Source organism: Rhea pennata, chromosome 17 (assembly GCF_028389875.1).
Source record: "Rhea pennata isolate bPtePen1 chromosome 17, bPtePen1.pri, whole genome shotgun sequence".
NCBI lineage: Eukaryota > Metazoa > Chordata > Aves > Rheiformes > Rheidae > Rhea > Rhea pennata.
Window position 1 is genome coordinate 1,226,548 of NC_084679.1, and position 9,951 is coordinate 1,236,498.

Here is a 9,951-nt window from a genome sequence, read left to right on the forward strand (position 1 = left end):
CGCGCTCGAGCGGGGCTCGGGCGCAGCAGCGGCCACACGGTGTCCTCCTCGGCTGCGCTGCAGCTGCGGCCGTGCCGGGGCGGGCGGGCGGCCGTGCCGGCGAGCGCCGTGCCCGGCCCTCCCGCCTCCTCCCCGCGGAGGAGGCTCGGCGGCACGCGGAGGCGAGGCCGTGCCGCCGCTGTGCCCACACAAAGCGCAGCCGGGCGCCGCTGCCACGCCGAGCCCGCCGTGCTGCACAGCCAAACCTTTATTGAGCCCCGGCGCCGCGGGCTGGCAGGGTGCCGGCGGCCGCTCACTGCTGCACCCTGCGGAGGGACTGGAGCAGGCCCGTCTGCGCGTGGGAGCCCCAGTCGCGGACGTGCGCGTACCGGCCCGCCTGGCTGTCGCTCTCCAGGAGGTACTGGAAGCCGCGGTAGCCGGGGAACTGGGAGCCCACCCAGCTGCGGAGGAGGAGAGCCGCGGCGTGGCAGGGCGGCCGCGCGGGCGCCCCGAGCCCCCCGGCAGCCCGCAGCCCGCGCCCGCAGCTACTCACGCGCCCGAGTGGACGTGGAAGGAGCCGACGGCGCTGCTGCCCCAGCCCAGCGCCGGCAGCGAGGGGCAGTCCTCGCGCAGCTCTCCTTGCCGCCCCAGGAAGTTCTCCTGCTCGAAGAGCGTCAGCCGGCTCTCCCGGCGGTCCTGCGGCAGCCAGCGGGGCAGAGCACCCTGGCAGCGGCCCCCGGGCTCCCAGGTCCCCCCAGTCCCCCCAGTCCCTACAGGTCCCCAGCCCCGGTCCCCTGTTCGCCCTGCGGCCACCAGGCTACTCACGGCGCAGGCGATGGGCCGGAAGGAGCACATCCTCGGCACGTGGTAGGCATTGCTGCCGCTCCAGGCCTCCCAGCACGGATACTCGCCGCGCTCCAGCACGAACTGCTGCCCTTGGAAGCCGCTGTGCTCGAAGCCTGCCCAGCTGCCAGCAGAGGTGAGGGTTGGTGCGGTGCAGCACGGCACGGCATGGCGTGGTGTGGCACAATGCAGCACAGCACACCATGGTGCAGCACGATGCGGTGCAGCACATCATAGCACGGTGCAGCACGGCACAGCACGATGCAGCACGGCATGGCGTGGTGCAGCACGGCACAGTACGGTGCAGTGCAGCAGAGCGCAGTGCAGCAGAGCACAGTGCAGCATGGCACAGCACGATGCAGCATGGCACGGCGTGGTGCAGTGCAGTAGAGCACAGTGCAGCACGGCACAGTACGATGCAGCACGGCACGGCGTGGTGCAGCACGGCACAGTACGGTGCAGTGCAGCAGAGCACAGTGCAGCATGGTGCAGCATGGTGCGGTGCAGCATGGCACAGCACGGCACAGTGCTGCGTGGTGCAGTGCGGTGCCACACAGCACAATGCAGTGCAGCATGGCACAGCATGGTGCAGCGCAGCGCCATGCAGCACAGCGCAGGACAGCACTAGCTCCCGCAGACATGCCCCACTCTCTGCCCTGCGCCCCACCACTCGCCCCAGGCCGCAGCCCCCAGGGGCTGGGCGCCCAAAAGCCCGAATGCCTGCAGGGTGCCCCAGCATGGCGCGGCGCGGCGCAGGGGACCGGGCACTCGCGGCCCCGCACTCACGCCCCGCTCTCGATCTTGAAGGAGCGGACGGTGCTGAAGCCGTGCTCGGCGGTGCTCTCGCAGGCGGCGGTGAACTCCCGCCTGCTGCCCTGGAAGGACGGCTCGTCCCACACCGTGATCTGCGGAGGGAGGCCGGGCTGAGGCGCCGCGCGGCTGCCTGGGGCATGGCACAGCCGCCGGCGCCGGGCGGGAGAGCGGCGTCTTCCTGCCGCCCGGACCCCCGTCCCTGCGCACCGCACCTTCCAGAGCCCCGAGGACGTCCTGCCGCGGTGGGTCATCGTGGCTCTGCCTGAGGAGGCTGCAGGAAAATGGCACCAGTAACTGCTGCCCGCAGGCTGCACTGCGGCTGCGCCGGTGGCCGGCGGCGCTCGAGCCTGTGCTGCCTGCTGCGAGCTGCCTGCTGCGAGCTGCCTGCTGCAGGTTGCAGGCTGGATGCTGCGTGCTGTAAGTTGCCTGCTGCAGTTTGCGTGCTGCGGGCTGGGCCCGCCGGCCCCGCGGTGCTGGGGTCTACCCTGCCCGGCCCAGGGCCCTGCCTCAGCACCGCCACGCACGCGTGGAGCCCAGCACCACACTGTCCCCCCTTGGCCTCCCCCAGGGAGCCCTGGAGCAACATGCTCCGCGCCCCGGGCTGCGGCCGCGTGGCTCCTGGCACTGCAGGGCTTGGCATGCCAGGGCCCGGCGCCTGCCCGTCCCTCCGCTGGCAGGTGTGGGAGGCGGCGATGGAGCCGGGGTCCCTCCGTGCCGGAGCCCTCGCAGCAGGAGGCTGCTGCTGTGCCGCGCCCAAGCAGCAGGCGCCGTGCACTTGGGGCAGCGGAGCTTGCTGCGAGCGCTGCAAGCGGGTCCTGCTGCTGCCTGCGGAGCAATCGTGCACCCAGCAGCTGGCCGAGCCCTCGCCGAGCCCTCGCCAAGCACGCCGAGCGCCGGCACGGGGGCATTGCCCGCGCGCTGCTGCGCCGCTGCTCTCCGCGGCCCCGGGAGCCGGCCAGGCTCCACGCTGCCCGTGCTTACCTGGGCCGAGCGGCTGCGGGCTGTGAGCTAGCCTGGCCGGGGGCCTCCGCTGGGCTTTTATAGGCTCCAGAGAGAGACCGGGCAGCGCTACGGAAAGCCCTAGCTCAGCACAGGGGGCGGGCGGAGGGCGCTGCCGCGAGCGGAGGCAGAGCAGAGGCAGCTCGTCGCGGTGCCCCTCCGCGCAGGAGCCCGCGCTGCCCCGCTGCTCCCGCTGCCCGGCTCTGCAAGCTGCCACGAGCTCGGGGAGACGGGAGAGCGGGAGCTGATGCAATTAGTGCCGATTACTGCTCCAAAGCACCAGGCAAGGCACAGCGGTTGGAAAGCACCCTGGCTCTAAGGGGAAGTGAATGCAGCTTAAAATGGAAACTTGTAATAGGCATGAAAATGAATGCAAATTGCAAGAAGCAAATCATAAAATATCTGGCCACAATAAAGATGAGAAACCCGACTTCTAAGAGCATTGGGAGCAAAAGGAGCAACTGCAATTGCACCAGGCTGTGCCGTGATGGGAGTGTCGGAACAGGCAATAAAAATGCATGAAAAGACATGATCAATAACTGCTTTTTGTTCTGCATTTTGGGAAATAACGCAGATAGTGCATCCGCGCCGTGCCACTGCGGGTGAACGCCAGGCGCTCCAGGCAGCCGCGGCGTGAGGGGCCTGAGTGTCTCAACCGGCAGCTCTGGGCACGTGGACGAGCCAGCCGGGGCCCGCCGGGCTGGCGGGGCTGGTGCGTGGTGCTGCAGCCGCACTGGGCTCCTCGGAGGCACTGCGAGGAAACAAGGTGCGGGGGCCCCACGTAGCCGCCCTGCCTCGCCCTCTGCCCGTGGTCTTTGAGGACTGGCACGGCACTGGTGCGCTGGCGTGCCCTACTCTCCTCGGAGGAAAGCACCGCCCGCACAGCCTGAGGCACTGCAGAACCTGTCAGCTGTGATTTTGCCTTGTTGGGGAGGAAAGCCCTTACAATTTCAAAACATTTAGAAGTTGCATCCCGGCATCTTCAGGGCAGAGCACTTGGGCATTTTTTGCTATGGAGTGATGAAGATGCTGGGATGCAACTTCTAAAGCACAATCTGTTGTGTTTAAAGGGGACAAAAGAGGAAAGCAAGGGGCTGGCCCCAGGGCAGGGTTTATGCAGGGCACAACCGGTGCCCCCGTTGGTGCTGCTGACTCTGTGCAGCCCATGGGAATGTGCACAGGGCAGCCCGAATGGGTGTGCACGGGGCAGCCTGGGAGGATGTGCATGGGGCAGCCCGAGGGGATGTGCACGGGGCAGCCTGAGGGGATGTGCACGGGGCAGCCCGCGGGGATGTGCACGGGGCAGCCTGAGGGGATGTGCACGGGGCAGCCCGGGGGGATGTGCACGGGGCAGCCCGAGGGGATGTGCACGGGGCAGCCTGAGGGGATGTGCACGGGGCAGCCCGCGGGGATGTGCACGGGGCAGCCCGGGGGGATGTGCACGGGGCAGCCCGGGGGGCCGTGCACGGGGCAGCCCGAGGGGGTGTGCACGGGGCAGCCTGAGGGGATGTGCACGGGGCAGCCCGGGGGGATGTGCACGGGGCAGCCCGAGGGGATGTGCACGGGGCAGCCCGCGGGGATGTGCACGGGGCAGCCCGGGGGGATGTGCACGGGGCAGCCCGGGGGGCCGTGCACGGGGCAGCCCGAGGGGGTGTGCACGGGGCAGCCTGAGGGGATGTGCACGGGGCAGCCCGAATGGGTGTGCACAGGGCAGCCCGGGGGGCTGTGCACGGGGCAGCCCGCGGGGATGTGCACGGGGCAGCCTGGGAGGATGTGCGTGGGGCAGCCCGTGGGGATGTGCACGGGGCAGCCCAGGAGGATGTGCGTGGGGCAGCCTGCGAGGATGTGCGTGGGGCAACCCGAGGGGATGTGCACGGGGCAGCCTGAAGGGATGTGCACCGGGCAGCCCAGGGGTGCGGGGGGCAGTGGGTGCTGGCTGGCGGCTGCGCGGGGCGGCAGGCGGGCAGTGCGGGCGGCGGGCTGGGCCGCGGCGCTGGGGGTCTATATACGCGGCGGCGGGGCGTCCGCGCGGGCCGCCGCCGCCGGGAAAGCAGCACTGTCAGGCCTTCTGTTGTGGCCGGCACAAAGGAATTGCTGTGTGCAGCGGCTGGGCACGGGGCCGGCCCGAGGCTTCCAGCTCGCTGCGCGCTTTGCACGATGTGATGACTGGGCTGCCGGCGGGCGCCGATGAGCCAGCACATCCTTTGTGCGCCCGCCCGGGGGGTCCGTCCTCGCCAGGCTATAAAGCGGGGGCCGTGAGGCACCCCCAGACACCAGCCCGCTCCCTCCAACAAGAAGCAGCAGCTGCCCAGGTAAGAGCACAGAGCCCCTGGGCACAGGGCTGGCAGGGGTGAGCTGGGCCGGGGGCTGTGCCGAGCCGAGCCGAGCCGAGCGCCGTGCCGAGCTGTGCTGAGCCCCGTGCTGGGTGCCGTGCCGAGCCCTGTGCCGAGCTGTGCCAAGCCCCGTGCCGGGCACCGAGCCGAGCCCCGTGCCAGGCGCTGTGCCCATGCATGCCAAGCCCGACAGCACGGCTGAGCTGTGAGCTCAGGAGAGCCGGGGCAGGAGCATGGGGAACACGAGGATTCACCGCCACCGCGCTGCAGAGCAGCCGGGAGCCTGGTGCAGCGCTCCCGCATCCCACATCCTGCATCCTGCATCCCACTGCCGGCAGGCGCTCGGCATCCTGCTGGCGTGCTGCTGCGGCTGGGGCGGCTGCTGGAAGCAGCACGGGCAGCCACCTAGCCCGGCTCCCACGCACACCCGTGCCAGCGGCCCCGCATCCCCTCTGCTGCCCCGTCCCTGGCCAAGGCAGCCGGCGCGGGAACGGCGGCGGTGCCCGGTGCTCGCCGTGGCGGCGGCCCTGGCCTGGAGCTGGGCAGCGGCCCTGCACCAGCAGCAGCAGCCCAGGGCTCTCAAGGCCCAAGGGTGGGGACAGACCCCACGGGTGCGTGGGGCCCGTGGCTGGGCTGCCCGGGGCCCTTTGGCCATCTCGGCTCGGTGCCTTTTTCCAGACCGGAGCTGAACACCGCGATGTCTGAGACCATGAAAACCGCTGCTGCCGGCCAGGCCGCCGACGACAAGGAGAAGGCGGCACCGGCCGCGGGCCCCGACCCGGCTCCCGTGGCCAACAGCAAGGGTGAGGAGCCCTCCGCCGAGGCCTTCAGGGTAAGCGCTGCTCGTCCCGTCCCGGCCCCCTGTCCCAGCTCTGCGCAGTAGCACATGGTCCCGGTCCCATGCGGTGGCATGTGGTCCCGCGTGGTGGCACCCGGTCCCAGTCCCGTGCAGTGGTACGTGGTCCTGGTACCACATGGAGGTGCATGGTCCCACGTGGTGGCACATGGTCCTGGTCCCACACGGTGGTACCTGGTCCCAGGCCCTGTCCTGTGCAGTGGTACGTGGTCCCACATGGTGGCACATGGTCCCAAGCAGTGGCATGTGGTCCTAGTCCCCATCCCACACGGTGGTGCATGGTCCTGGTCCTGTGCCATGGCACATGGTCCCAGTCCCGGTCCCGCATGGTGGTACCTGGTCCTGGTCCTGCGTGGCAGCAGCCAGCAAAGGGCACCGGGCGGCTGCAGCCCCTGTGAAACGTGGGGCCGAGGTGGGCGGCCGCACGCGGCTCCCTCGGCGATCTGCCCCTCTGCCCCCAGATGGTCGTCTTCGATCAGGAGAACTTCCAGGGCCGGCAGCTGGAGTTCACGGGCGAGTGCCTCAACCTGGCCGACCGCGGCTTCGACCGGGTGCGCAGCGTCATCGTTGCCTCCGGACCGTGAGTGCCGCAGCCCGGCAGCGCGGGTCGGGGCGGCGCGGCGCAGCGGGGCGCGGTGGGGGGCGCGGGGCGCAGCGGGGTGCACGGGGCCGGCGGAGGGGGCGGTGCGCCCGCGGGGGCTGCGGGTCCGCGGCCGCGAGTATCCGAGACGCCGCGGTGCTGCCGGCCGCTCGCCCGGGCACTTGCGCTCGAGCAGGCTGTGCTCGGGCCGGAGCGGGGCACCGTGGCTAGCGAGGGAGCCCGGCGGGCCACGGAGCTGCCGTGCCCGCGCCGCGGCCGTGCCCAGGAACGCACGCGTTTGCCATCCTGCATCTGGGCGGTGCGCGTCGCCCCGGAGAAGCAGGTGCTGCGGCGGCGGCTCTCGGGCTGCGTCTCGTCGGCGGGCTGCGGCAACGGGGCTGCCCCCGGCGCCAGCCGAGGGGAGAGGGTCCGCACGGCGGCGGCGGCCAACCCCGGGTGCCGTTTCTTGCCCTCTCCCCAGCTGGGTGGCCTACGAGCAGGCCAATCTGCGCGGGGAGATGTTCATCCTGGAGAAGGGCGAGTACCCCCGCTGGGACAGCTGGTCCAGCAGCTACCGGAGCGACTGCCTCATGTCCATGCGCCCCATCAGGATGGTGAGCGGCCCCAGCGGGGCGCCCCGACCTGCCGTGCGCCGAGCGCGGCTCCGCGCCGCGCCTGCTCAGCCCGGCGCTTCCCCCCTGCCCTCCCCAGGAGGCCGAGGACCACAAAATCTCCCTGTTCGAGTCTGCTGACTTCCAGGGCAACAAGACGGAGATCCAGGAGGACGACGTGCCCAGCCTCTGGGCTTACGGCTTCTGCGACCGCGTGGGCAGTGTGAAGGTGCCCAACGGGACGTAAGCAGCTGGAGCAGGGGATGGGGCCGTGCAAGGGACCGAGGCAGCGGGGAGCTTGCAGGCGTGGGGCGCAGCGTGGGGCAGGGAGCGCGTGTGCCGTGCAAAGCCCGTAGGGCAGCAGGGAGCTTGCAGGCATGGGGCGCAGCGTGGGGCAGGGAGCGCATGTGCCGTGCAAAGCCCGCGGGGCAGCGGGGAGCTTGCAGGCGTGGGTCGCAGCGTGGGGCAGGGCGCATGTGCCGTGCAAAGCCCGCAGGGCAGCGGGGAGCTTGCAGGCGTGGGTCGCAGCGTGGGGCAGGGAGCGCATGTGCCGTGCAAAGCCCGCGGGGCAGCGGGGAGCTTGCAGGCGTGGGTCGCAGCGTGGGGCAGGGCGCATGTGCCGTGCAAAGCCCGCAGGGCAGCGGGGAGCTTGCAGGCGTGGGTCGCAGCGTGGGGCAGGGAGCGCATGTGCCGTGCAAAGCCCGCGGGGCAGCGGGGAGCTTGCAGGCGTGGGTCGCAGCGTGGGGCAGGGCGCATGGGCCGTGCAAAGCCCGCAGGGCAGCGGGGAGCTTGCAGGCGTGGGTCGCAGCGTGGGGCAGGGCGCGCGTGCCCCGGTGCCAAGCCCGCGGGGCAGTTTTGCGGCGGGGATGAACGGTGCGCGCCCGGCAGCCTCCGCACGGGGCTGACAAGCGCCCGGCCGCGCAGCTGGAGCCGGGCCAGCGCCCGGCCTCGTCTCTCAGGTGCCCTCTGCTTGCTCTGCCCGCAGCTGGGTCGGGTACCAGTACCCTGGCTACAGGGGCTACCAGTACCTCTTTGAGACCGGCGACTTCCGACACTGGAACGAGTGGTCCGCCTTCCAGCCCCGGATCCAGTCCATCCGGCGCATCAGGGACATGCAGTGGGACCAGAGAGGCGCCTTCGTCACCCCCGAGGCGCCCTCCGACTGAGCCGAGCGCGGCGGCCGGCGCGGCCGGCTCCGCAGCAGCCCCCTCCCCGCTCGCGCCGCAGCACTTTCCTTGTACATTGCACAGCTCCTGGATGCACTTCGCATGCTGATGCCGATTAAAGAGTATCGGAAGACGAGCGCTGCCTGAGAGCCTGCTGTGCGCGAGCGCATCTCCCGGCCTGGGGGGCACGGAGGGGGAGGATCTTCCCAGGGGGATCATTCTCTGCCGGCCCAAATCCCTCCCCCCCGCCCCGGGGGGAGCCGGGGCTGCCTGGGAGAGGCTGGGGGAAGCAGCCGCTCGCACGGGCGGCGGGGAGCGGGGGGCTCCTGCGGCAGCGCGACGCGTCCAGGGCAGCCGCGTGGGCGGGGGGGACCCCACTGCTCCCGGGCGGCCAGATGCAGCGGGGAGCCCCGTGAAGGTTTGCGGGGGCCAGGGAGAGCACTGGCTACGGTCCCAAGCTTTGGCCGGGAGTGGACAGGCTGCATCGCCCCACTGGGGTGGGCTCCTGCTGCAGCTGCGCCCCTTTCCCCCCCACCCCCCGCCGAGCCCGGCCGCGCGCCTCGGTGAGCTCCCCACGCTCACCCGCTTTCCAGTTCACCCAGCCGTTTGGAGCAGCCGTGGGATCCCCGCACAGCCCGGGACCAACGAGACCAAAGCCTGGCCCCAGACGCCCCCCCCCCCCCCGGAGGGGCAGCCTCCCCAGGCCCCTGCAGCACCGCCACGCCTGCGCACGCAGGCGGACACCCGGGGGCCACCCCCGCACCCCCTGTGCAAATACCCCCTAACACAGCGTGCATGCACCCCACTGACACGCCGTGCAGGGGATCCCCCCACGCAGACACCCCCGTGCATGCGCCCCTGCCCGATGCAGACACCTCACGTACCCCCCCGTGCATGCAGCCCCTCTGTGCAGACACCCCAGTGTCACACCGTGCATGCAGCCCCCCCGGGCATGCTCACCCGTGCAGATGCCCCGGTATCACACTGTGCATGCACCCCCACGCAGACGCGCCAGTGTCGCACCGTGCGGCCCCCCCCCCCCTTGCAGACGCCCTGTTGTCACACCGATCAGCCCCCCTTCCCCTCGTGCACATCCCCGGTGTCACACCGTGCACACCCCCGGTATCACACCGATCGCCCCCCCCCCGTGCACACCCCCGGTGTCACACCGTGCAGATGACCCCCCCACGAAGACGCCCCAGTGTCGCACCGATCAACCTCCCCCCCCCCCGCGCAGACGCCCCAGTGTCACACCATGCAGCTGCCCCCCCGTGCACACCCCCGGTGTCACACCGTGCACACCCCCGGTGTCACACTGATCGCCCCCCCCCCGTGCACACCCCCGGTGTCACACCGATCAGCCCCTCCCCGTGCACACCCCCGGTGTCACACCGTGCACACCCACGTGCACACCCCCGGTGTCACACCGATCAGCCCCCCCCCGTGCACACCCCCGGTGTCACACCGTGCACACCCACGTGCACACCCCCGGTGTCACACCGATCAGCCCCCCCCCGTGCACACCCCCGGTGTCACACCGTGCACACCCACGTGCACACCCCCGGTGTCACACCGATCGCCCCCCCCGTGCACACCCCCGGTGTCACACCGCTCACCCCCCCCGTGTCACACCGATCGCCCCCCCCCCGTGCACACCCCCGTGCACACCCCCGGTGTCACACCGATCGCCCCCCGCCGCCGCCGCCGCGCGGGCGCGCAGGCGCAGTGGGAGCGGCGGGGCGGGGCGGGGCTCCCGGGCCCTCGTGCGCGT

At 71.4% G+C, this 9,951-nt stretch overlaps 2 protein-coding genes across 2 annotated transcripts; one reads left to right on the top strand and one right to left on the bottom strand.

The window, feature by feature from the left end:
* Window positions 1-292: 292 nt before the first annotated feature.
* On the bottom strand, window positions 293-1,886 carry CRYBA4 (crystallin beta A4). Its single transcript, XM_062590249.1, has 5 exons — window positions 1,848-1,886; window positions 1,609-1,727; window positions 805-946; window positions 533-675; window positions 293-440 (listed from the first exon to the last, which is right to left on the bottom strand). Exons 1-5 carry the CDS (start codon window positions 1,884-1,886, stop codon window positions 293-295), a joined length of 591 nt encoding a protein of 196 aa, XP_062446233.1.
* Window positions 1,887-5,664: 3,778 nt separating this feature from the next.
* CRYBB1 (crystallin beta B1) lies at window positions 5,665-8,180 on the top strand. The gene is made up of 5 exons (XM_062590010.1): window positions 5,665-5,799; window positions 6,285-6,403; window positions 6,885-7,017; window positions 7,115-7,257; window positions 8,000-8,180. The coding sequence occupies exons 1-5, from the start codon at window positions 5,665-5,667 to the stop codon at window positions 8,178-8,180; spliced, it is 711 nt and encodes a 236-aa protein (XP_062445994.1).
* Window positions 8,181-9,951: the final 1,771 nt, after the last annotated feature.

Excerpts from the sequence above, each read along its gene's own strand:
- CRYBA4 (XM_062590249.1), bottom strand. The coding sequence starts at position 1,886 with ATGACCCACCGCGGCAGGACGTCCTCGGGGCTCTGGAAG. Across the intron at positions 1,728-1,847 it reads CGTCCTCGGGGCTCTGGAAG|ATCACGGTGTGGGACGAGCC; the intron begins GTGCGGTGCGCA and ends CTCCCTCCGCAG. Across the intron at positions 947-1,608 it reads TTCAAGATCGAGAGCGGGGC|CTGGGCAGGCTTCGAGCACA; the intron begins GTGAGTGCGGGG and ends CTCTGCTGGCAG.
- CRYBB1 (XM_062590010.1), top strand. The coding sequence starts at position 5,665 with ATGTCTGAGACCATGAAAACCGCTGCTGCCGGCCAGGCCGCCGACGAC. Across the intron at positions 6,404-6,884 it reads GTCATCGTTGCCTCCGGACC|CTGGGTGGCCTACGAGCAGG; the intron begins GTGAGTGCCGCA and ends CCCTCTCCCCAG. Across the intron at positions 7,018-7,114 it reads CCATGCGCCCCATCAGGATG|GAGGCCGAGGACCACAAAAT; the intron begins GTGAGCGGCCCC and ends TGCCCTCCCCAG.